Source organism: Mesoplodon densirostris, chromosome 15, assembly GCF_025265405.1.
Source record: "Mesoplodon densirostris isolate mMesDen1 chromosome 15, mMesDen1 primary haplotype, whole genome shotgun sequence".
In the NCBI taxonomy this organism is placed as follows: domain Eukaryota; kingdom Metazoa; phylum Chordata; class Mammalia; order Artiodactyla; family Ziphiidae; genus Mesoplodon; species Mesoplodon densirostris.
Genome location: NC_082675.1, coordinates 10,285,017 through 10,312,118, shown reverse-complemented (window position 1 = coordinate 10,312,118; position 27,102 = coordinate 10,285,017). Strand labels below are relative to the sequence as shown.

Sequence of the window (27,102 nt, the reverse complement as noted above, 5' to 3'; positions counted from 1 at the left end):
TATAGCCCTTACCAAGCATCCCATTGGATTTAGCATTGCCTACTCCCTGGCCTCAGTTTTCAGGGGGAAAATGCTACTAGGTTCAATCATACCTTAAGCCACTCCCACTTCAGTATAAATTAGTCTACAGGTTGGTTTCCATAGAAACCATAGAGCCTTGGGAGAATGCTTGGCACCTTGAGGGGGGTGGGTAATAATTAAAGGGAAGAGTAAATATTTACACTTCACTAAAAGAAAGAAAAGAAGGAAACCAAAAGTTATTAGGTACCTACTGTGTACCAGTCCTTTCCATATATATTATTTATATTTTCAAGACAACCCTAAGGTTGGCATTATCATCCACATTTTACACTTCTTTTTTTTTTTTTTTGTGGTATGTGGGCGTCTCACTGTTGTGGCCTCTCCCGTTGCGGAGCACAGGCCCCGGATGTGCAGGCTCAGCGGCCATGGCTCACGGGCCCAGCCGCTCCACGGCATGTGGGATCTTCCCAGACCGGGGCACGAACCCGTGTCACCTGCATCGGCAGGCGGACTCTCAACCACTGCGCCACCAGGGAAGCCCTATCATCCACATTTTGTAGTTGACTCACCAACGACCATCCCAGGTGAGTTGTCTAACCCAGTGGTCCTCAGACTTAGGTGTAGGAATCCCCAAGAGAGCCTGATGGGGATTCCTGGGCCCCACCCCCCAGAGGCCCTGATTCACTTGGTCTTGTCTGTGGCCCATGAATTTGCAAGTGTAATAAGCTCCCAAGTGATGCTGCTGGTGTTGGTCCATGGACCACAGTTTGAGCAGCACAGGTCTAGTCATGGTAATCTTATTCACCTAGGCAGTGATCCGTCCAAATGATGGACCAGCCTAAAGCCCATTTGGGCCAATAAGACAGGAATAGTAGATTTGCCAGGGACTTCTGGGAAAGAAGTCTTGACCCTGATGTCTACCAGCAGTCATTTTACAAACACAAGAGGAAGATGTCGAAGGATGAAGCTGATTCTATAGACAGTTGACTCTGTGGGAAGCTCGGTGACATTACAGAACTTCTAAGCCAACCCTGGATTCTCCTCTGGAGTCCCTCTTCCATGAAGTAATAAATTTCCTTATTGTTTAAGCAAGGGTGGATGGAGTTTCCTGTTACTTTTCAGCTCAAAGCATCCTAACAGATATTATTGTCATTTTCACATGAAGAGAGGTTCAGTCCAAGCCCATGGTCACTCAGCTGGTGACCCAGGTCTGTGTGATGCCAATTTGTTACACTTTCTTAGTGGCTTTCTCTCCAATGTCTGATGTGACTCCCCATCTAGTGTGGCCCAAGTATTTGGGGCCAGATGTACCTAACCTCCCATCACCAAGAGGTTAAGGATTCCATCCACCTGTCTGTCCATCCAGCCTTCCAGCCATCCATCCAATCATCCTTCCCTTCACCTAGTAATTATCCTGTGCTGGGTGCACATCAGTCTCTGCGCTCAATGCTTGTGATCCCCAAATGACAAGCTTCGGTCTTAGCCCCAGAGGAACTCCAATCTACAGAAAGAGACAGCCCCACGACGTCCACATCCCTTCTACCTTCCCAAGACTTCAGCATAACAGCCAGTCCACTGAGGCCAGATACCCAGTCCTACTGAGTTTCCAAGCTGTTGGCAGATAATAAAAACCCAGTCTTCTTTTATTTAACTCAGATTTATACACTTTGGAAAGTTGAAAATTTTTTTTAAACATTAGTAAAGCAATTCAAGATCTTCAGTAATGGGGGTTATATAAATATCCAACCATCACATTTCTACGTTTATAGAGCATCAAAGAGCGCAACACATTATACAACTTCTAATTAATCCCTGTAATGCTCTGGTGTCATGAGCAAAGGGTGGATAATAACCCTGTTTTACCGATGGGACCAACGACCACTGTAATTCAGCGACTTGCCCATGGTCCTGTGGCAGATCACCTGCATTTTACACCTTCATTAATAGCACAGCTTATTATCCATAATTATAATAATTACATTAACAACTAGCATTTATCAAGAAGACCCCATAAACCCGGCCCTGTCCTGAGAACCTGACACATATTAGCGTGGTGAATCTCCGTCACTACCCTGCGAAGTAGGCGCCGTGCATGAGGAAACCAAAGCTCAAAGAGGTATCATATTTGCCAAAAACCCTGGGTGGCATGTTGGGAAGTGAGGACCTACTGTGTATTCTTGTCCTGAGTCTTCTACTACTTTGCTGTGTGACCTTCAGAAAATTCTCAGCCTCTCTGTGTCTTGGGTTGCTCATCTGTTAGTGGAGCAGGGAGAGTACAGACTTTGGAACTAAACTGCATATTGGATCTGAACCCCACCTCTGTCCCTTGCTTGTCATGCAACTCTGGAAGTGTATTGATACTTGACCTCTCTCTGCAACTCCATTTTCTAATCTGTATAATGGAGATAACGGTCCTCTCCCACAGAATGTGTTGCAAGGGTGAAATGAGTTAATGCATGTAAACGTTTATAGCAGTGCTTGGCACTAAGTAAGCACTCAGTAAATGTCGGCCGTTTTTTGTTTATCTGTCATCTGCTGGAAAGATTGTGTTGGGTGATCTCTCAACTCTGATGATCTCTGATGATTCTGAAATTAACGACCTCCCATGGGTTGTTTAGCCACAGGGTAATAGTATATATAACTCTCCTGGGGTGTCTGGGGTCGTCTAGACAAAATACTTGCAGTGTGCTAACAAAAATCATGGTCAAGACCCTCTTCATTGCAAATGATAGGAAAACCCAAATCAAAGTGGCCTAAGCAAAAGAGAAAATTGCCTCAGGTAAACAAAAGTCCACAGGTAAATCTAGCTTCAGCTTATTACACCTGCCTCTCCTTCCTCTCTACTCTGCACCCCCTGCCCTACTTGTATGCTCCACTTGGACTGAACCATCTTCAGTATCAAGTTCTTAGTCACCTACAGGTCTTGGCATGTGCTGTCACTTCTGCCTGGAGCACCTCCCTCCTTCCTCTTCTTCTAGAGCCTCCTAGCCTTCCAGACTCTGCTTGGCCTAAGAAGTCACTTCTATCCTTGATGAGTCAGATGTGCCCACAGCCTACATAGTATGGCATTGTGATTTGTTTAATTGTCTACCTGTCCCCATGAGACTCCAAAAGGGTGTCTGTCCTAGCCCTGGGCTGGCACCCTAAGAGGGGCTCAGTAAGCCTTTTTTGAATGAAAGAATATCCAGTATGTCCTGCGCAGCGGGGGTGACTCATGGATAAGTCCAAGGGGCAGGAGAGCCAGGAGCAAAGCACAGAGTGTGAGAGGGGAGTAGGGAACCCTAGACAGCCATCAAGAAACCCAGACATTGGTGGGGACAGGTAGGTCTGCATGAGGTTAGACGAATGGGCACCCTTGAATCTCAGCTCTAGCTAGGATCTGACCCCAGCCTGACTACCATGTCCCAGAAAAATCTAGAAGTCGTGCCCAGCAGGACCCCTTTGGAACAAGGCTCCTTGCCACCTCTCCCCCCAAAGGCACATCCAAGATGGTTTTAAAAAAAATCTTAGCAGTTCCCGTGTAGAATCTTGTGTTGTGAAAACAAAAATAATCTCTCACCCACCTCTGTGGTGTTTGGTTCACCTCCCTCTGATTTGCACAGCGAACCGGCCTCTCCCCTGTTGAGCCCCAGGAAAGCATGAAGATGAGCATTTGGCGCCATCAAGGGCTTCCATGCTTTCGCCTTTTTGGAGAAGCCCTCTTTGTTCAGACTTCTCACATTTGAAAATACGCAGGTTCAGCTCATTATTTTCTCCACCCTAGGCTGCCAGCCACACTCTTCTCCCGTCTCGGCTCGTGCCCACCCCCAACCCTGTTTGCTACCTCTGAGAAGGAAGGTGTTTTGCTTTTTCCAACAAGTCTGAACCCCAATTAGTTTCTCAGTAACTTGATACTCACTGGTGGTGATCGTGGTTTCTCATCTAGGGTTGGTATTGATTTGGTCAGAAGGAATTAAGGAGATAATTCCTACTCAATTACATTTCCCTGAATTTCCTGAGGTGGCTAACCCTGCTCCCCGGTTGTATTTTCTTTTCCAAGTTAATTTTGTCTTGACTCTGAAATGCGAGTGGATATGACGGGCTTGTTGTGTTGATTGTCATGGAAACGAAGCAGGGCTCTGTATTTTCATGCCAAGTAGGGCTCTCAAATTTTTTTAAGTTTTTTTAAAAAAGTTAATATGAAACATACACAAGTTAAAAAGAAAAAAACAGCACGGAAAGCCTTTTACCAAAGAGGAGCCCATCTTCCTTGCCCACATCTCTCTCTTGATGCCATTCCCCAGGGAGCCCCGTCTAACACTTTTCTTATTGTTGCTGTTTCCCGGGATCCGTGTCTCCAAATTATTTAAGTTTTACCTCTGTTTCTCAGTTGATATGTTTAAGGCTTTGATGGCTTTCTGCTGTGAAAGATGAGGATCTGGCTTCTTTGTATCCCTATGTACTGCCCACACCCGAATCCCATTCCCCGCCCCAAGACAGCACGACATTTACTTCCTGTACTGGTTAATTTTGTAGCCTTTAAAAATACGTTATTAGGGCAGTGAAACTATTCCGCATGATGCTACTGTGATGGATACACGGCTTTAGACATTTGTCCAAACCCATAGAATATACAGCAGCAAGAGCGAATCCTACTGTAAAGATGGGCTTTGGGTGATAATGTATCAATGTAGGTTCATCACTTGTAACAAAACACGACTCTGGTGTGGGATGCTGATAATGGTGGAGGCTGTGCTGTGTGTGGACCCAGTGCAGGGCGGGTGGAGGCGGGGTAAGGGAGCTCTTTGCACCTTTCTTTCCATTTTGCTGCCAACCTAAAACTGTTCTTTAAAAAATTGTCTTAAAAAAACAACTATGTTACACTTGTAACATAGCTGCATTCATCCTAAAGAGTATTTTGACCTGACCCCTTACTTTGTAGCAGAGGTTAACTCCTCATAGGCTCTTCTTGTGTTTTTTACTACTACTCTTACATTGTGGAGATTGATAACACCCACATTCTGTTCATGACTTGTAACTGTTTTCCAGACTTACTCTCTGAGCTGAGTGTAAAAGTTGAAAATCAACAAATGTTACAGTGGTATTTTCCACCCGTTCATTCACTCACTCAACCAATAACTGCCAAGAAACCACTCTGTGTTTGTCATTGTGCCAGAGACCAAAGATGCCATGTGACAAGGTCACACTCCCTGCACAAATTGCAAGGCTAAAATTTAGAGGAGGAAGAGAGAGAAAACATACAATTTACAATGTAAGCATAATAACTGCTGAAATCAGTGGTTTTTAACTTTATGTTCAAAATATGAATATGAAATGTAACAAAGAGGTAAGCTGAATATAACAGATGTCTTAAATAGGAGCTGCTTGGTTTTCTTCTGGCTTTGTAAGCATAAACGGAGTCTTGGTGTGTGAACCTCAGCCCGTTTTCCTTCTCCATTGATCCTCAGGCTGAAGCCATGACACTAGAGCATTCTACATACTGGAGACTGAGAGGTGGTGAGGGGCATCACAGTTGCAGTTTTGTTTCATGGTTGTAAAGCTCCTTCCTCAATAGGGAACCTTTGCAGCATTGGATGCATTTGTCCAGGACACACTGGCTGGAAATATCACTCAGAGGACAGCTGGGGACAAACATATGCTCATCATGAGAGGTGCCAGACTGGTCACAACAATGCCCATGGCCCAGCACGGGACACCAAGGGGGCCTCTGGGGCCAGGGAGGGGAATATTCTGACTACCCTTGGCATGAATGTCCCACCCAAGTGGGGCGTGTGTGTGTGTTTATGAGTGGAGCATGGCAACACTAGAGGCCAGATTGCCAAGTGCACTAGGAAAATTTGAATTATAACATATAGTCTCTATCCAAACACACATACGTGTATACACACCAATTAAGAAAATCCCAGATTGTTCTTCTGTTTAGCTATTTTGCAAACAACTCGGTAGTTTGTTTACTTAATGATCATCATTGGGTCTGTTTCCTTGACTATGTGACCTTGATCTGTCTCTCTCTCCCTCTCTCTCCATGCCTTGTTTTTTTTTGTTTGTTTGTTTGTTTTTAACCTATAAAATAGGCATTTATTTCTTATGGCTTTTACCCAGAGGTAACAAGTGGCAGAGCTGGGATGTGAACCCAGGTCTCTCTGATTCTAAAGTCTGTGCTTTTCAATACTACAGTCTACTGTCTCCTGTGGTAGCTCAGTTATGGAATTACCTTGTTTGCAATCCAGTCATTCCCCAGGCCAATTCACATCCTGAAAGGGGCCCATGCTTTTTCTTTGCCAGTGGGTGAGACTGATATACATGGTAAAAGCAGTGACTAGACCCTAAAGAGAAATTAAATGAGTTTATATAATGCAAATCATTGATTGTTTCCTATGGAGAGTTTATTCCTCTATGGCTATATATTAGTTATCTGTGCTGTGTAACAAGTGACCCTAAAACAAACATTATCTCACAGTTTCTGCAGCTTACCTAGAGGCCTCTGGCCCTGGAGGCCACAGTCAAGATGCCATGTTGGCCTGGAGTCATTTCAAAGCTCAGCTTCGGGAGGGCTCACTTACAAGCTCACCCATGAGGCTGTTGGCAGGTATCAGGTGCCCGCTGGCTGTAGACTAGACGTGTCAGTTCCCTGCTGTGTGGACCTCTCCCACAGAGCAGCTCACAATCTGGAAGCTGACTTTTCCCAGGGCAGGAGAGAATGCCCGAGACAGAAGCCATATTCTGTTCATTAGAAGTGAGTCACTGGGTCCAGCGTACCCTCCAGCAGAGGGGATTAGACAAGGGTGGAAATGCAAGGAGGCTCACTGGAAGCTGCCCACCACACATACTGGTGAAGGGAAAAGGCAGAACCTAGACCGTGATCATCAACAAGCCGGGTGCCCTGGGATCTCCAGGAGAAATAAAACTTGTCTTCTCTGATGGGGCTTCTCAGTCTCAGCACTCTTGACGATTTGGATCAGATACAGCTTTGTCGGAGAAGGTCGTCCTGTACATTGTAGGATTCAGCAGCATCCATGGCATCTACCCACCAGATGCCCCCCCCCCAAGTTATGACAACCAGGAGGGGCTTCAGTGACACTTCGGGAACATTTCTGGGTCTCTCCTGAAGGTCCACCTTAAGTGGAAATGAGGGGGAGGCATTGCCCCTGCAGGTCATCAGTGAGCCCTTAACGAATGAATGACGGTCGTTATTACCACCAAGATGTGCTCCGGCTCTCACGCCAACAAATAACTAGGAAAGGAGAAAAGATATGATTTGAGATTTTGTAAGCATAGAAGGCTGGGGGTTGACCCAATATCCATTTTTTTCTTAGAAAGGCGGGGCGGGGGAGTGGGGGGAAGCGGGCATCCTCTCTGCCTTTTAGGGTCTTTGCACAGGGGAGCCATGTGATGGACTCAATTCTCCAGCCCTAGTGTGTGTGATGCCCAGCTTTCCAGCCTTCTCAAACATGGCTAGAGAGAGAATGACAAGAATTAGAGAGAAGACCCAGGCACTGTGGCACCATTATCACATTGATGACATGTGGTTTGCAGCTCCTGCTCTTGTTTCTTTCAAGGTAATATGTTTTGTTTTGTTTCCGAAAATAATCTATGGCCGCAACTTAAGCCATGAAGAAGTGCAGGCTTCATCCTTCTAAACCAGGGCTGAGCAAACTTTTTTTGAGCCAGGTAGTAAATATTTTAGTCTTTGCAAGCCGTACAGTCTCTGTTGCCCCTAGTCAGCTCTGCCCTTGGAGCTCAAAAGCAGCCGCAGACAATCTGTAAACAACTGGGTAATGGTTGTGTGCCGGTAAAGCTTTATTTATGCAAACAGGCAGGCTTCTCTGTACCTTCTTCTTGGTACTCTCGCCTCCTTGCCAGTTTTCCTTTTGTGTCAGTCCTTAACCCTCTAACCTCACTCTCCCCTCTCTTCCCCTCTCCTTCCTTCCCCTCTCCTCACTCCCACTCTCTCCCCATCCATCCCTTTTGTGACCTCTTTTCCTCCTCCCTCAGTCCCTTCCCTTTCTCTCTCTCCCTCTCTCTCCCTCTCTCAATTTCCCTCTCTTCCCCCAGCCTTGTTCTCTGACACTTAATTCAACACCTCCGACCTTAATCTCCAATTCCGTCCCCTTCTCCAAGCTCCAATCCACATCCACGTATCAGACAACTGCCTCTCAGCCCCACTCATGCTCCCGGACCCAGCTCCAAAGACTCAAGAGCTGGGCGTCGTCTTCGCTTATAGCCTTGTCGTGCACTCACGGCCCTCTGAAACCCTCCCAGATATATTTGTTCTTTGGGGGGAGATAAGGGTGCAAACAGTACCGCCATTTGTGTGAAAAGGGAATGCTTGTGGTGGAAAAAGAAGTGTGTGTGTGTGTGTGTGTGTGTGTGTGTGTGTGTGTGTGTGTATTGAAGTATATAATATCTCTCTGGAAGGATACACAAGAACTTGGTAACACTTAGTCACCTCCAGGGAGGGAAATGAATGGCTTGAGGACAAGGTGGAAATAATACTTTTTAACTATACATGCTCTTGTATGTTTTAAAACCATTTGAAAATATTTCCTATTCCACCCCCCCCCAAAAAAAACCACTAAAAAAATGAAATGAAATGAAGTAAAACTCAATGCTTCATTTTCAGTTCATAGTGAGGACTCTCATCTCTAAGCTTATTTTGCTGTAGTGGCTTCTCATGGTTTCTCAGCAGCATTAAAGCTTTAGGCATCTCTCCTCCTGCTTGGGGATGTCAAGAGAACCTTCATCGCCATCACACTCTACATTTCAATTCCTCATGGTGACTTCCGTTTGAAAACCTGTTCCCGCCCCTTTCTCTGTTCAGCTCAGTCTGAAACTGGACCAGTGACTCCCCAGCCCCACTGGAGGGTAGTTGAATTGCCTGTTTGCTTCGTGTCTCCCCCACTAGACCATGAGCTCCTTGAGGGCAGGGATGGTGTCTTGTTCAGCCTCATATCCCCAGCCAGTATCTAACTCCCAGTAGGTATTTAAGAAATATCCAGACTACTCCTGCCCCTCACCCAGCCTTGGAATGTGGCTCACGTAACTTGGTATTGAATAGCACCCTTCGGACAGGATCATAGAATTCATACCGCAGCAGCCCTGAAGTCACATGAAGCCTCATCCCAGTGGGAGTTCAGGCCCCAGCCAGCTCTTTCCGCATCTGGGCTCTTTTCTCTTTCACCACTGGCTTAAACTCAGCTCAGCTTCTGCTTCTTATATGGAAAATGAGGTTAGCAGTTATGGGGCTGGGTTTCCTTGGACCTTCAGGGGGTTCGCTCACATTTTGCTGAGATGTTGACTTGGTCTTCTTCCAGGGAAAGAGAAAAGAGCTGAAGCTACGGGGGAACTTAACCCCTCAGCCCAACCCACAGACTCTCTCCGCCCGGATATGGACAATATGAAAGATTTTCTTGGGTCGCCACTTGTTTCTTTTCTCCTGGATGAATTGCCAAATATTGAATAATTTGTCTCATTTTTGACATGTACCAAAATGTTCATAGCAGCCCTATTTACAATAGCCCAGAGCTGGAAACAACCTAAGTGTCCATCATCGGATGAATGGATAAAGAAGATGTGGCACATATATACAATGGAATATTACTCAGCCATAAAAAGAAACGAAATTGAGCTATTTGTAGTGAGGTGGATGGACCTAGAGTCTGTCATACAGAGTGAAGTAAGTCAGAAAGAGACAAATACTGTATGCTGACACATATATATGGAATTTAAGAAAAAAAAATGTCATGAAGAACATAGGGGTAAGACAGGAATAAAGACACAGACCTACTAGAGAATGGACTTGAGGATATGGGGAGGGGGAAGGGTAAGCTGTGACAAAGTGAAAGAGCGGCATGGATATATATACACTACCAAACGTAAGGTAGATAGCTAGTGGGAAGCAGCCGCATAGCACAGGGAGATCAGCTCGGTGCTTTGTGACCGCCTGGAGGGGTGGGATAGGGGGGGTGGGAGGGAGACGCAAAAGGGAGGGGATATGGGAACATATGTATAACTGATTAAATTTGTTATAAAGCAAAAAAAAGAAATAAATAAATAAATAAATAAATAAAATGCCATTATTTGAAAGATTAAAAAAAAATTTTGTCTCATTTTCACGAAAGGGGGTAAACTGTGGTGTGATCAGCAATAAAGAGAGCCCTATGATCAACTAGAGTGGCCTATTCTTCCTCCTGTAGCCGAAATCCAGCCTCTGTACCCCAGCACCGAATTGAATCTCAGAGGCAGAGTTTGGGGTGAAGTAGAAAAGAATAGCTTCATTGCTTTGCCAGGCAAAGGAGGCCACAGCAGGCTAGTGCCCTCAAGACTGTGTCCCCTCACCTGGAGGGGGCAGTGAGGAGTTTTATAGCAATGGTTCAAAGAGGAGAACGTGGTCAGCTCGTGGGCATTCTTCTGATTGGTTGGTGATGAGGTAACTGGGAGTCAGCGTCATCAACCTTCTGATTCCAACTGGTCTACCTGCTTGTGGGCAGCAAGCAGTTAACTTCTTCCACCCAGTGGGGCTTTCAGTACCTGTAAAACAGTTCAAAGCCATTGTTATGTGTATCCCTTGAGGGGGAGCCATGACCCCCTTGGGGCGGCCAGGGCTGTACTATTGTTTCTTGACTGTTCCTCCCTCCCTTCCCTGATTTGCAGCTGTTTGACCCTGCGGTGGGAATTCAAAGGAGGGTCCTGGAGGCTGAATGAAACCTATTTCCTGTAATCAAGAAATGCGAGACAGAAAGACTTTTATGCCCGGGAACCCCACAGGGTCCTGCTAGATTTCACTCCTGCTAGCTGGGCGACCTCTCCTACAGATTATTTAACGAATCTGGGTTTCAGGTTTCTCAGCCATAAAATGGGGATAATAATAGTTACAACACTTAACTTTTGGAGTGGTTGTGAAGATTCAGTGAGAAATGGCATGTAAAGTGCCCGGTGGGGGAATGGCGGTCGTGTGTCATGATGCTGCTACTTTTCCTTCCTGGGACCGTGGCTGGCATTGCTACCACAGAACTCTTTTCTTTTTTATTTTATTTATTTATTTTTTTTTTGCGGTATGCGGGCCTCTCACTGTTGTGGCCTCCCCCGTCGCGGAGCACAGGCTCCGGACGCGCAGGCTCCGGACGCGCAGGCTCAGCGGCCATGGCTCACGGGCCCAGCCGCTCCGCGGCATATGGGATCCTCCCAGACCGGGGCACGAACCCGTATCCCCTGCATCGGCAGGCGGACTCTCAACCACTTGCGCCACCAGGGAGGCCCAGAACTCTTTTCTGATGAGATTGAACCGCAGGGAGCTACAGGCGGTCACTGCTTCTAATGGGTAGATTGAAACTGACGCTCAAGTTGGAACCAATTGGCTACCTCTAGCCTAGCACATTTCCAGACATTAGGGAGGTTCTGGAAATTTAGGCACTGTTATCATTATTAATTTGGCAAGGTGGTTGTTACATTCCGGGACCCTTTTCCCAAAGCTCCTTCGGGACGTTGAGCGACAGGCCATCATATGGATTCCCATTGGCTATTACTGCCCAACAGCTGGACTGCTGGCCCCTTGTATTTAGTCTTTCAAAAGAGCTGATGAGATTAATGTATTTGATTTAAAAAAAAAATTTTTTTTTAAACTAGGTGGATAGCACATTTGCTGCTGGCAGGCCAGCTCAATCCCAGGGCTGATGGGGGCTCATTGATGGTGGCAGCCAATTTCCATTTCAATGGAGCAAGAGGAGGGAGGCAGAGAAAGGCAGAGATTGAGAGGAACCAGGACTTGATTGTAAGCTATGGCATCTGGCGCCACCTACTGTTACATCACTGCATCGCTACCGTTGATGACTATCTTGAAGTTGTTAGCCTTAATCTGCCCTTAATGACTTTATCTGGGAGCATTTTCATAATCTCACTCAAATCGTCATTTTTCGTTTATAATTTATGATTTAATTTTGTAAAAATGCCAGATCCTCATGATGTAGTGACAAGGACAGTAACATTTCCTTGGCATATTTGGTTTCAAAGACCTATGCACCCAGGGTGCCTCTTGTCTTCTGGGTGAGGACCTGGCAGGTGCCAGGTGAGAGCCCTGACATATGGAGGAATTGACTCACCTGGGGTCACACAGCTGGTGAGTCCAGCTCTCGAGGCTCTGGATCCACATCCTGTTCTTCCTCTCCATCTGTTGCTCCTCCACCACTGCCCCCCCCCCAACCCCGGCCCACCTTGGCGCCCGGCCCAGTACCTTGCCAGGTCCCTCTGAGCACAATTCCCATTCCCAAAGTGCCTGTGCGTAACGTGGATTTCACTGGAGGGTTCACGGAAGAGCAGGAGGGGAAGGTTACGTTGCACCCCGTGGAAGAAAAACCAATGACACAGTCCTTTAAACTGGTGCTTTTTTCCTGAGTCGGTTGCCTCCTCCCCACCCCAAGGCTCCCTCCTCACCCTCTGTAATATATCACTCTGCCTTTATTAACCGGAACATTCATCCTCTGTGTGTGCTTCTCCAGTATCCATCTTCACACTTGTCTTCCTTCTCAAGGAGAGTGGGTGTATTAGGCAGAGTTCTTCAGAGAAACAGAACTAATGGGATGCATTTAGGTATAGATACAGATACAGAGATCTATTATAAGGAATTAGTTCATGTGCTTATGGAGGCTGACAAGTCCCAAGACCTGCAGCTGGCAAACTGGAGACCCAGGAGAGCTGGTCGTGTAGTTCCAAAGGCCTAAGGACCAGGAGAGCTGATGGAGTAAGTTCTAGTCCAAAAGCCTCCAAGCTCAAGACACAGGAGGAGCCGATGTTTCAGGCTGAGTCTGAAGGCTGAAAAAAACCTGACGTCCCAGCTGGAAGGCAGTCACGCTAAAGAAGTTCCCTCTTGCTGGGGGCGGTCAGCCTTTTATTCTATGTAGGCCTTCAGCTGATTGGATGAGGCCCACCCTCATGAGAGAGGGCAATCTGCTCTACTCAGCCTATCAGGTTAAATGTTAAACTCATCCAAAAGCATCCTCACAGAAACACCCAGGTTAATGTTTGGCCAAATACCTGAGCAGTCCATGGCCCAGTCTAGTTGACACACAAAATTAACAATCACACCAGCCTTCTAGTCTTGGCTCTGCCAGCTGACCAGCTATGTGACCTTGAATGATTTCCTCTTTGCTTCCGTTTCTCTTTCTGTAAAATGGGTGGTGCTTTCAGGATCCACTGCAACTTTCGTGCCAAGGCCAGGATCAACCCAGCAGCCCCCAGTCAATGAGCCGTTTCTGCCCTACGCTTGGAGTCCCATCATGGGTCAGCCTTGCTCAGGAGCTCCCCGTTCATTGGCCGAGACTTCATCAGATCCCCACTGTGGCCTGAGGCTCTCTCTGCCCAATCCTCCTCCCTCCTTCTTTTCTCTTTCTCACCCTCAGTAAGCCTCTTGTACTCCTGTCTCAGTGCTTGCTTCCCAGAGGCCCCAGATGATGCGTATGTTGACATTTTTTAAGAGGTCAGGTCATTTATTTTGCAGAACGACTATACAGCATGGTGACTGTAGTTCATAGTACTGTATTACACATTTGAAAGTTGTGACGAGAGTCCATCTTAAAAGTTCTTATTGGGCTTTCCTGGTGGCGCAGTGGTTGAGAGTCCGCCTGCCAATGCAGAGGACATGGGTTTGAGCCCTGGTCCGGGAAGATCCCACATGCCGTGGAGCAACTAAGCCCGTGCACCACAACTGCTGAGCCTGTGCCCTAGAGCCCGTGAGTCACAACTACTGCGTGCCGCAACTACTGAAGCCCACGCGCCCAGAGCCTGTGCTCTGCAAAGAGAAGCCACTGCAATGAGAAGCCCACGCACTGCAACGGGGAGTAGCCCCCACTCATTGCAACTAGAGAAAGCCCATGCGCAGCAACGAAGACCCAACACAGCCAAAAATAAATAAATAAAATAAACAAATTTATTTTTTTTTAAAAAGTTCTTATCACAAGAAAAATTTCCTGTAACTATGTAAGGTGACGGTGTCAACTAGCTTTATTGTGGTGAACATTTTCCAGTGTACTCTACAAATATCAAATCATTATGTTGTACATCTGAAACTTAGTATGTCAATTATATCTCAAAAATAATAAATAAATACTCCCTAAAGGATGCACCTTGCCTTTATTGAAGAGAGTCTTTAAAGAATTCAGTAGCTCACTTCATATTTTAATTGGAAGGTCTGCGTGTGGATGAGGTCACTAGTTCAGGGTTATCCCTACGTAGGTAGGTACCTGCCTTATACCCTTACGACAAAAACGTTCACTCTCCCCAAAGGAAAGTGTCTATCACCATCATAAAACCACCAAAGCTTAAATATCAGTATGCAAGCTAAGGTCTCTGGACTCATGTGTACGTCTTCCCATGGACCCTACCCACTCTCTGCCTCTCCATTCTTTACAGCTTGTCCATAATGAGTCTAAAATTTGAGAATCATCTTGCCTGTTCCTCAGTGTTCTCTTTTCCAATGGCCTCCCTTCCCCCGCCTCACCACTTGACAGAGCATCGCCAGCTGTTCCCCTGACATCTGTATCAGCCCAAGTACATTTAGCAGGAATTCATTTCCATCTTAATCTGATTCGAGGAAGTAGATCACATTTTAAGAAGTAACAAAGATGGATTTGGAACATTCTTTCATAAAAGACAAGAGAACAGCAGACATTTCAAAGATTGCCTCTCTGGTCTTGACCTTCAACAAAATCATTCTGATTTTCTGCCATATAAAATTTTTTTATGACAAAATCTAACAAAACTCAGTGGGCAAGCTTTGGAGGTAGTATCTGTAAATTAATAGATAGCAACTGCTATCCCTTGTGTAGCCCCTGCTAGTCAAAACTGGGTGCAAAATGCAGTAGTGGTTGAGAACACATGCTTTTCAACAACAACAGCAGCAGCGAAACCTGATTAAAAACTGGGCAGAGGATCTGAATAGACATTTTTCTAAAGAAGACGTACCCTGATGGCCAACAGGTACCTGAAAAGATGCTCAGCATCTCTAATCATCAGCGAAATGCAAATCAAAGCCACAATGAGATACCACCTCACACCTGTTAGAATGGTTATTATCAAAAAGACAAGAATCAGAGAATGTGGAGAAAAGGGAAAACTTGTGCACTGTTGATGGGACTGTAAATTGGTGCAGGCAGTCTGGAAAACAGTGTGGAGATTCCTCAAAAAGTTGAGTATGAGACCCCAGTATTCCACTTCAATAGCCAAGATATGGGAACAATCTTAAGTGGCCATTGATGGATGCATGAATGAAGAAGATGTGGTGTATATGTATAATGGGATACTGCTCATCCGTAAAAAGGATGAAATCCAGCCATTTGCCACAAGATGGATGGGCCTTAAAGGTACTATGCTAAGTGAAATAAGTCAGAGAAAGACAAATAGCATATGATTTCACTCAAATGTGGAATCCAAAAAAACAAAACAAACAAAAACAAACACATAAAGAGAACAGATTAGTGGTTACCAGAGGGGAAGGTGCTTGGGGAGGTGGGTAACACAGGTGAAGGGGGTCAACTGTATGGTGATGGGTGGCAGATAGACTTGCAATGGTGATCACTTTTTATACAGATGTTGAATTATAATGCACCTGTACACCTGAAACATAAAAGAGAGAGAGACAAAAAAAAAAACCCACAAAAAACCCAAAACAAGACGTAGGTTTTGATGTTACTTGAGCTGATTTCATTTCCAGACTTTGCCACTTCATAGCATGTTGTTTTCTCCTTTCAAAGCCTCAGTTTGCTCCTCTATGGGAAGAATAATAGTGAGGTGAGGACTAAGTGGAATCATGTATTTCAAATGAGAACACACTTAGGACCGTGTATGGCACGTAGGTGAATGATATGTTATCGTAGACGGCATTAGGTCCTCTTCACAGGCCCAAAGTTACCCAACACCGAAGTGACAGAATTAGGACTCCACCCTGGGCCTTTCAGACAACAAAACTCTTTACATTCATTCCTGTCGCCTCCCACTTCTCAGCTGTCAGGTTAAACCAAATCACTTTCAAATGCTACTACTTAAACAGTCCCAGTGCATGGATATTAAATGTGAGTGTACCTGCCCAAGAACCTTCCCCACCTAAGGCTCCACAGTGAGTCTGTGCTCTCACCTCCCCCTCCAACATTTGTCATGTTTTAACCTGACACATTCCCGGATGTCATGCGGCATTTCTCACAGCCCTGCTCTCAAAGACCCATTTACAGATTAGAGAAAGGACACGTGATGTATGTAGAAAGGGACAGGGCAGAGAGTCGACCTGGTTTTCCAGGAAACAAAGAATGGAGGCATCACCCACACTCTGCAAAGCAATGGAAGATCCGAAGTCTCTTAAGACCAATGGCGCACCCAAGGGAGCAAAGACAGAATTAAAATCAAGTCTCCCAGGATTGCTTTTATGAAATCCGGCTGGGAGTAGTCACAGGAAGTGAAACAAAGGACATCCAAAGAGATGGTGATGGGATTATATTTGGCTTTTATTTTCTCCTAATTTTAAAATCTTTTCCTGATATCCATTAATTAGTTTCATAACCAGATGATAATCTTAAAAGTAGAGTTGTATTGCAAATGTGTTACTTGGGTACGGAGTCACCTCAATCAGTGTCAGTAGGGAGGAAAGATTTAGCATTAGTTTGTTTATCAACAATAAGGGTCTAAAAAGTGTGAGACGTAGAGCAGCAATATTGCCCCAATGCCTGTTGCTGGACATTTAGATGTTTTTCACTATTACTCACACTGCTGTGGTGGATATCCTCGCGGATAAATCTTTTCATCCTTGCTGCATAGTTTCCTTGGATAGAAGCAGATTTGCTAGAGCAAAAGAATATGTATTTTTAAGGCTTGTCATACATATGGTGAAACTTTCCTTCAGAAAGGTTGTAGAGATAGTGATTCTTGGATGCTTCGTAAACTTTTCATTGTGCGCATATCAAAATGTGTTCGTAAATATCCTGACAACCAGCACTCCCTCATTCAATGCCAGTTATTACCGGTGGCTTATTTCAATTGTCATTAAACAATGGTCACAATGAAAATGGTTTCCTGAGAATCCATTGAAATGCTGCCCTAATTTCAGCGCTTGTGGAGTGGATCTTCTCCTGCTAAATGTCAAGTTGAGGACACAATTTGGCTTTGCTGCTATAAGTTGTTCAGCACCAATCCCAGTCTATACAAACTCACTCGTTTACAATAGTGTGAATCCCTGGTGCATGGGCAACTATCATTAGGTGAGATTTCAGGGAAAATGCTTGAAATTTAGACAGTATCATAGTTGCTTCCAGAAGGAGGTGAAACCTGAGACATTTGGGAGAGTGATGGGTCCACAACTGACATCAAGCAGCATTTCAGTCATGGATTTTCAAATTATAGCAAGGAAATTTGAGTGTGTTTATTTTGTCTTTGTTCGTAAGTGTTTTAATCACAACATCTCTGAAGAAAGTTGCTTTGGTTCTGAAAGAAGGAATTAATTGGCTGCTCAAAAAAAAAAAATGAGGCACTAAAAAGAGACAACCTTGATTTCAAATGTTTGATCTCAACATGGCCAATCTCATCGCTTTCACTGCAAAATGCAACAGCATAGGAGTCATCTGATCTTAATCCCCAAGAGGGGAAAGAGAACTAGTTGCAATAATTCTTGATCTGTTCCTGCCTTGACACACTCAAGGGAGGAAGCTGTTTCAGAGAGAAATCTTGTGGCTGTAAGGAAAAGGAAAGCCAATTCAAACTGATTGAAATAATAAAGTAAATGTTCGTGAAAGGTCCAGGTTCTAATGAAACTTGTTCAGTTCAACAAGGTACCATGGGATGAATTTTTCTTTGACTGTCCTCTCTGCCTTCCCCCTTATCTTCTTCAGCTGGAGGGTGGCTCCCTCTTAGGCACAAAATGGCTGCCAGCAACCCTCACAGGTGTCTGCTTCTCTGTTCATAGTCTATGAGGAAAGAGAACTTCTTTGCCTATCGTTCCTTAGATCTAGGAATCATGATTTTTAGAAGCCCCTGGCAAAAGTCTGCTTGTATCTCATTAGCCCAAATTGTGTCACATGACCATCCCTCAACCAGTCACTGTAATGAGAGGTGGGCTCTGCTGTTTGGCTTCAGCCATTTAGGACCACCCTGTTGCTGGTACCATAAGTATTTTCTGAGGGGCAGGAAGTCTAACCAGGGAACCAACCAGTATCAAGAGGGAGGGAGAAGGGATACTGGGAGCGTGGGAAAAGCCAGTGTCCATTATGCAGAAGTTTTAAAAAGTACTCCCAGGGCTTCCCTGGTGGCTCAGTGGTTGGGAGTCCGCCTGCCGATGCGGGGGGCGCGGGTTCGTGCCCCGGTCCGGGAGGCTCCCACGTGCCGTGGAGCAGCTGGGCCCGTGGGCCATGGCCACTGAGCTTGCATGTCCGGAGCCTGTGCTCCGCGACGGGAGAGGCCACAACAGTGAGAGGCCGCAAGAAAAAAAAAAAAAAAGTACTCCCAGAGATCCTTATGTGCCTCCTTGGAGGACTGTCTCTCCACCCACTTCACCATCCCTCAAGAAGAAAAGTGATAGATTTGCCATCAATTTTCAGCCAAGGGGTTGAAACACCCTGGTGTATTGGGATAAGCTTGATAATATTACCTACAAGTCATTCCTAGTGATAGCTAAAGAGATAAAGTTTATAAATGATTTTATTGTTTCATGTCTAGCTGAGCTTATTCAAGGCTATCCCAGGTGCTTTTCTGGTATTCCGTATGCTTTATTTAGTGAACAAGACGAGGTACTCTGGGGCCTTGCCGTAGATTCTCCACCTCTAACCCGAGCTGCTTGGTACAGGACACGTACTGCGTGACCCAGGAGAAAAGTGGCTGAGAATCAGGCAGGCTAGTAACAGTCCCTTCCCTGCACTCCAGACCCCACTCTCTATCCTATGGGAGTACAGCTGATTTACCATGTTGTGTTAGCTTCTGTTCTACAGCAAAGTGAATCAGTTATACATACACGTATATCCACTCTTTTTTAGATTTTCTTCTGGTATAGGCCATTACAGAGTACTGAGTAGAGTTCCCTGTGCTATACAGTAGGCTCTTATGGTTTATCTATTTTATATATAGTAGTGTGTATATGTCAGTCCCAAACTCCCAGTTTATCCCTTCTCCCACCCCCGCTTTCCCCCCTGGTAACCATAAGTTTGTGTTCTACATCTGGGGCTCTATTTCCGTTTTGTAAATAAGTTCATTCGTACCATTTTTCTTAGATTCCACATATAAGCGATAGCATATGATAATTGTCTTTCTCTGTCTGACTTACTTCACTCAGTATGACAATCTCCAGATCCATCCAAGCGTCATTCAACTTTGATACAGCTACATCCCCTGCCTTCCACAGTCCACTCAAAAGGCCCAGAGCAGCAGGCACCACAGCCCAATTTCATTTTCAGAGAAAGTGGGTGATGATGGCTGCTGAGAAAACCCCACACCTCCTCCCACACATCCGTATTACTATGATTTCTGTTAGTGGGTAGCTGAACTGTCCTCACTGTGCCTTCAGAAAACAGTACAGTACCCCTGATCAGCCATGGTCAAATTTCACTTGCCACTTATTTTTTAAAAATCTTTTCTTTTTGTTTATTACATAACTGATTCATATTTATTGCAGAACAATGGGAAAGTCACGTAAGCTAAGAAAAAGTAATAAAATCTGCTATAATCCCACCCCCGTAGAGAATCACTGCATGGCGGAGGGGAGGGGGGAGCTTATCATATCTTTTGATATGTATACATTCAAACAGATCATTTTTTCAAAAACAAAGAATCCTGCAATACCTATTACTTTGTAACACGTCTTCTCCCTCAGAGAACTCCTCCAGCACCTCTAGGCTTAGATCATTATATTGTCGTTACATTTAATTGCTGCATAGTATTCTGTCGTTTAGAGGCACCCTGATTATCAAACCTGTCTTCTCTTGTGAATTTGTGGCTTCCAAGAGTTTGCTGTCACAAGCAGCATCTTAGCAGTTTTGTTGATATGAACCTCTGTGCCCATGCAGGATGTTCCCATAAGATGCTTGACAGCAGAAGCATCATTAGACCAAGGGCAAGCCTGCTTTTGCAACATTTAGTATGCACTGAGGAATTGCCCTTCAGAAAAGTCATTACAAGGTATTCTCCCACAGTTTCATTTGAAAGCATCCATTTCCCCATAATTTCTTGTCATTTCCTTTCATTTAAAAAAAAAACAGTATTGCAGGAATTAATTTCACGACACGATAATCCAGATAATAGTCTTGCTATTGTTCACCAAATTGGTAGCTGAGAAAAGTGACTTTTGTATTACAATATAGTTAATTTAACTCTCTTCTTTATATTGACCTGATATACACCTCTGAGTAATACATTTAAGTCTTGTGAGGTTTCCCTGATGTCTAAGAAAGGCAAATGAATAGAGAAGAGGGAAAGAAAAACCCATGAACAATTACCTGGATAATTCACTCATAAAATCCTGCTAGGGGAGCAGTGAGGGCGGGGGCAAAGTACATTTGCATCTTTATATTGACAGAATTCAAGCTCTCTAAATCAGCTACCTGTGCCACTTTACAACAATGATTATCAACATTTAATTTTTTTTTTTTTTTTTTTTTTTTTTGCGGTACGCGGGCCTCTCACTGCTGTGGCCTCTCCTGTTGCAGAGCACAGGCTCCGGATGCACAGGCTCAGCGGCCATGGCTCATGGGCCCAGCCACTCTGCGGCATGTAGGATCTTCCCGGACCGGCGCACGAACCCGTGTCCCCTGCATCGGCAGGCGGACTCTCAACCACTGCGCCACCAGGGAAGCCCTCAACATTTAATTTTTTGCTTTACTTTGAGTCTAACGCTCATAATAGAAGCTTCCATTTTTCAGATGCTTGCCATGAGTCAGGAATTTAGCGATTAATTTAATCATCACAACAAAGTAGGAATTATTCCCCTGTTCTTCTGCTGAAGAAATTAGGGCCCAGAGATGTTGAGTAATTTGTCCAAGGTCACGCAGGCGGTCACCAGACAGAATGAGGATCAGAGCTCAGGTTCGTCTGTCTCCAAAGCCCTTGCTGTTTCCAGTGTGCCACAAGGCCTCTCTTTTGGTGGAAAAAAGGATGCTGTGCTGCCTAAGGACCCCTCCAAGCTGATCAGACATCTCACATGAATGCATGAGCCTCCTGCGGCCTGGCTCCGCTTTGAACGGTTGTACTAACACTGCTTTCACTTCTTGACTTCCCTCAGGTCCCAGACAAACCAGTGAGGAGGATCAAGTATATGGAGAAGGATATGATAAACCTCAAGAAAGACCTTACACGAAGCCGGTGAGTGAGCCCTGCACTGAATGACCCACAGACAGCCCAATAGGGACAAGCAGGCTATGGGGTGATGCCTGTGAGTCTTTGCCGAGTCTCAGTGCCCCTCAACCCTGAACATTAAGCAGGAGATTTGCAGGAGGGTAGCCCTGTAAGGACTAGGGATGAGACCCATTTCTTGGTTGGACTCTTCAGGGAGTACCTGCACCAGACCGACCTACCCATTCTTGCTCAGGGCAGTCCCATGCCTAGAATTCCCTCTGCTTTCCTTTCTTGGACTGAATCCAACTCAAGAGAGTTCCCTTATGCTCCAGAAGACTCTTCCCTTTTTACTGCACGCCCACAGTGTGGTAGCCGAGAGTCAGATCGACTTGGTCTCAAATACTGGTCCTGCTACCTGCCAGCTGGTGACACTGGAAGAGTTACTTAACCTCCCTGAGCCTCTGTTTCCTTAACTGTAAAGTGAATATAGTATGAGGTTGTTAGAAGGACTGGGTGAAATAATGCATAAAAGTGCCGTAGCCTTGAAGACAATGCCATTTGTACCTTTTTCCACCCCATCAATTCCTTCCTCCATAGCGTGATAGCGTGAGCAGACTGAGGTCTAGGACCATACCTTTTTCATCTCTTGGCGTGAGGTGGGATTTCTTTCTCCTCAAGGTGGGGTCATAAATGGGGCTTTTGGCCAAGCAACTCAAGGCGGAGTAAGAGATGGAGATTCTTTTAACGCAAAACACGTAAGAGACACGCTAAGCGGGGGTGATACATGCAGCGCGGAGGGTCTGCTTATCTCACGTGTCTCCCACTCTGAGCCAGACCCTTGTAAGAATCACAGCGAGATGCTTCCTTCTTCACCTCCATGGTCTGGAAGCTCTTCCTTCACTGCGCACCTGCATCTCCTCCCCACACGGCTTTGACAGAATGGATGACAGCCCAAGAAGAGGCAGGAAGGTGTGGGCTTTTGAAACGGGGGAGAAGGAAAGGGATGAAGGAGACTAAGGGGGGCATCAGGATAGGGCCCCAGAGAACAATATTTCCCCACCGACCACAGGAAGGGTGGCTGCATCGGCTCTGAGAGGGTCTCTGGACACCCAGTGTCCAGCAGAAACATAATGTGACCTGTTCATGTAATTTAAATTTTTTCAGTAGCCACACTAAAAAAAAAGTGGGAAAAAAAACAAGTGAAAGTAATTCTAATAATATATTTTATTTAGCTAAATTGATCCGAAGTATTGTCATTTGACATGGAATCAATATAAAAAGGTATTAATGAGATACTTTATAGTCTGTTTTGAACATGTGATGAAAAATGATGAATGGTGAAAATCCACAGTGTATGTTGCACTTAGAACATATATCTGTTTAGACCAACCACATTTCAAGTGCTCAGTAGTTGTTACAGATTGAATTGTGTCCCCCCAAAATCCGTATGTCAAAGCCCCAACCCTCAACGTGATTGTATTTGCAGAGAGGGCCACTGAAGAGGTAATAAAGGTTAAGTGAGGTCCGACAGGTGGGACCTAATCCAACAGGATTGATATTCTCATAAGAAGAGGAAAGGATGCCAGGAATGTGCACACTGCATTTTTACTATATGTGGACGGTGATCTGTGATCAGTGATCTTTGATGTGACTCTTGCAAAAGATTAGGACTCACTGAAGGCTCAGAGGATGCTTAGCCTTCTTTAGCAGTAAAGTATTTTTTAATTAAGATATGTACTTTTTTTTTTTAGATATAATGCAATTGCCCACTTAAGACACTACAATGTAGTGTAAACATAACTTTATACGCAATGGGAAACCAAAAAACTGTGACTCACTTTATTGCGATACGCACTTTACTGCAGTGGTCTGGAACCCGACCTGCAGCCACTCCGAAGCGTACCTGTCTGTAGCAGTGGCAGTGATGGGGGGAGCAAGTGCTGTCTTAGCAAGAGTGGTCAGAGGGGGCTTCCCTGGTGGCGCAGTGGTTTAGAGTCCGCCTGCCAACGCAGGGGACACGGGTTCGTGCACCGGTCTGGGAGGATCCCACATGCCGCGGAGCGGCTGGGCCCATGAGCCATGGCCGCTGAGCCTGCACGTCTGGAGCCTGTGCTCCGCAACGGGAGAGGCCACAACGGTGAGAGGCCCGCGTAAGGCAAAAAAAAAAAAAAAAAGAGTCGTCAGAGGGAGTAGTTTTGTAAAGGGGGCCATGGGCGGACACCTGAACAGTGATGCCTGAACCGAGTATTTCACAGGACAACAGATGGATGGGTGCCAAAGCTGGGACAGACCAGAAACGCTGGAGAAGCAGAAAGAAGACCAGCGTGGCTGGACCAGAGTGAGGGAGATGGGCCCACAGGGCCTCGGGCCTCACAGGCCATGGCGAAAAGTTTGGGTTTTAGTCTCAGTGCAGTGAGAACCTGTTGGAGGGTTCTGAACAAGAGAAGGATATGATCTGATCTTTAAAAGAACATTACATTGGCTGCATAGGGACCAGTAGAAAGGCTGTGGTAAGAGATGTCGATGGCTTGGATCAGGCAAATAGCAGTGAATTGGAGAGAAGTGGGTGGATTCGGGATTTGTTTGGAGGCGCAGGATGAGATCAGATGTGGGAGACAAGGGAGAAGGCGGGATCAACATGTTTTTATCTCTTCCGCCCTCACTGGGATTTAAGATGTCTCCTAACCTAGAAAATATCATGTCCACTGTCATGGTCCCCGAGTGTTTAGTGATGGGATGAATTAATTCTGTTGTCCATCCCTGGAACTTAGAAGTTAAAAATAAGGGGGAAGCCCTGCACATTAACTTAGGGAAAGTGAGGGAGGGATATGGCTTACGTGTAAATCTGTGGGATAAACCAGTTGATGAGATGGCTGGCCCATTGCTGCCTCCATCAGGCTGGTCTCCCTCTTCCACTGCCTTCAAGCTGGAGTGTCCACTCTGCCTTATTGGGGAATGGCCTATGGCTGGGAGGAGAAGGTGTTAATGTTGTCCTGCAACAGGGTCAGTCTGTTCTGGGAATCCCCAGGGTCTAGCGCAGTTCTTAGCATAGAGAAGCACTCAATAAATATTTGCTAAAGTTTATATTGCATCGTATCTTAAAAATCTTCCCTGAGGCAGGCAGGAAAGTTCTTTTTGCTCCATTTCTCAGATGAGAAAACTGAGATTCAGCCAAGTTCAGAGATTTACTTGCAGTCATTGTATCAGTTAGCTATCACCACATAACAAGTCACCTCAAAAAGTTAGTGACTTAAAACAGTCACATATATTAGTGTTTATGAGTCTATAATTCAGTTGGGAGGTTCTCTGATCTCAGCTGGTCTCCCTTGAGTGTCTGTCCTCAGCTGAGGGTTAGGGAGGTGACTTTGCTGATCTTGGCTGGGCTCTCTCCTATGGTTTGGAGGATAACCAGCCATAGGGAGGTCTAGGATGGCCTTGGCCCTAACAGCATGGTGTCACATTCTCAAGCAGGTCAATCAGGCCTTGTTCTCACCATAGCAGGATTCTGAGAGAGAATGGAAGTGTGTGAAGCCTCTGAAGATTTATGCTAAGAACTGGCAAAACATCACTTCCACCGTATTCTTGTGACCATAGCAAGTCACAAATCCAGCCCAGATTAAAGGTGGGGGAGGGGCTTCCCTGGTGGCACAATGGTTAAGAATCCGCCTGCCAGTGCAGGGGACATGGGTTTGAGCCCTGGTCTGGGAAGATCCCACATGCCCCGGAGCAACTAAACCTGTGTGCCACAACTACTGAGCCTGCACATCTGGAGCCTGTGCTCCGCAAAGGGAGAGGCCGCAACAGTGAGAGGCCTGCGCACCGTGATGAAGAGTGGCCCCCGCTTGCTGCAACTGGAGAAAGCCCTCACACAGAAATGAAGACCCGACACAGACAAAAATAAACAAATAAATAAATTTTTAAAAAATGGTGGGGGAATAGGGACTTCCCTGGTGGCGCAGTGGTTAAGAATCCACCTGCCAGTGCAGGGGACATGGGTTTGAGCCCTGATCTGGGAAGATCCCACATGCCACAGAGCAACTAAGCCCGTGAGCCACAACTACTGAGCCTGCGCACCTGGAGCCTGTGCTCCGCAAAGGCAGAGGCCACAACAGTGAGAGGCCCACGCACCGTGATGAAGAGTGGCCCCCGCTCGCTGCAACTGGAGAAAGCCCTCACACAGAAATGCAGACCCAACACAGACAAAAATAAATAAATAAATAAATAATTTTTTTTAAAAAAAGGAGGAATAGGGACTTCCCTGGTGGTGCAGTGGTTAAGAATCTGCCTGCCAATGCAGGGGACATGGGTTTGAGCCCTAGTCCAGGAAGATCCCACACGCTGTGGAGCAACTAAGCCCATGGGCCACAACTACTGAGCCTGCACTCTAGAGCCCGTGAGCCACAACTACTGAGCCTGTGTGCCTAGAGCCCCGTGAGCCACAACTACTGAGCCTGCGCTCTAGAGCCCGTGAGCCACAACTACTGAGCCTGTGCGCTAGAGCCCTGCGAGCCACAACTACTGAAGCCCATGCGCCTAGAGCCCATGCTCCACAACAAGAGAGGCCACCATGATGAGAAGCCTGCACACCGCAACAAAGAGTAGCCCCCGGGCCTCCCTGGTGGCGCAAGTGGTTGAGAGTCCGCCTGCCGATGCAGGGGATACGGGTTCGTGCCCCGGTCTGGGAGGATCCCATATGCCGCGGAGCGGCTGGGCCCGTGAGCCATGGCCGCTGAGCCTGCGCGTCCGGAGCCTGCGCGTCCGGAGCCTGTGCTCCGCAACGGGGGAGGCCACAGCAGTGAGAGGCCCGCATACCACAAAAAAAAAAAAAAAAAAAAAAAAAAAAAGAGTAGCCCCCGCTCGCCACAAAGAGAAAGGCTGTGCGCAGCAACAAAGACCCAAAGCAGCAAAAAATAAATAAATAAATAAATTTATTATTTTTTTTAAAAGGTGGGGGAATAGACTCCACTTCTTGATGGGAAGATCTGCAAAGTCTCCTTGCAAAAGGGTGGAGATTTGGGGTCATTTCTTTCAGTCGACCACAGTCAGATAGCCAATTCTGAGCTAGCCTTTGAGACATGAGCTAGTTTCCCAAAAGTTAATTTGTACAAATCAGAGTCTACCTCTTGGGAATGTAAAGTGGAAGCCACGTCAAGAATCAAGCAGGTAGCAGTGAGGGGAGAAGCTACAAGGCTCTGAGGAACGGGGACCAGAGAGGCGTGGAGAGCTATAGGGAACCAGGGCGTGAGGGGCAAAGAGAGGGAAGATGAAGGAGCCGAGTGGGAAGTTAGAGGAGAAGACAGCAACCTAAGAGAAGAGAGCCCGACGTCCTGTCAAGACTCAACCTGAAGACTTTCAGATCCTGCTACTGAGGTCCCTGAAGCTCTTTTCGGAGAAAATCTCCAATTCCTCTTTGAGTTCCTCATCTTGGATTGCCACAAGAGTTTTCAAACCCTTTATCTCCCCTATATGTACTCTTACAATAAACCCCTCTTGAGTGGAATAGCTTGGCAACCAAGGACCCCGATGACTAAAATGACTTCTTAGTCTATAAAGACAGAGGAATCCAGAGGAAATGTGACACTTTGATCATCCCACTCTGTTGCTGAACTGCTTTATGAGTTAATGGTGTTTAATAAGGGACATTCCCTTTGGGTTATGGTTTGTGTCTAAGCTGGTAGGTGGAGTGAACTTCTCTTCTTGAAACAAAAAGAGATGAAATGAATAATTTAATTAAAAGTTAAATCTAGATGGGTGGCACATGTACCCCCACTCCTTTCTCCTGTGTCCAAG

General features: G+C 45.9%; 1 protein-coding gene across 1 annotated transcript in view; it reads left to right on the top strand.

Moving 5' to 3' along the window:
* CCDC60 (coiled-coil domain containing 60) overlaps positions 1 to 27,102 on the top strand; it is a 158,654-nt gene that overhangs the window by 50,062 nt on the left and 81,490 nt on the right. The window contains exon 2 of the mRNA XM_060119646.1: positions 21,260 to 21,339. Within this exon, the coding sequence (XP_059975629.1) occupies positions 21,260 to 21,339 (80 nt within the window). The remainder of the gene's footprint in view (positions 1 to 21,259; positions 21,340 to 27,102) is intronic.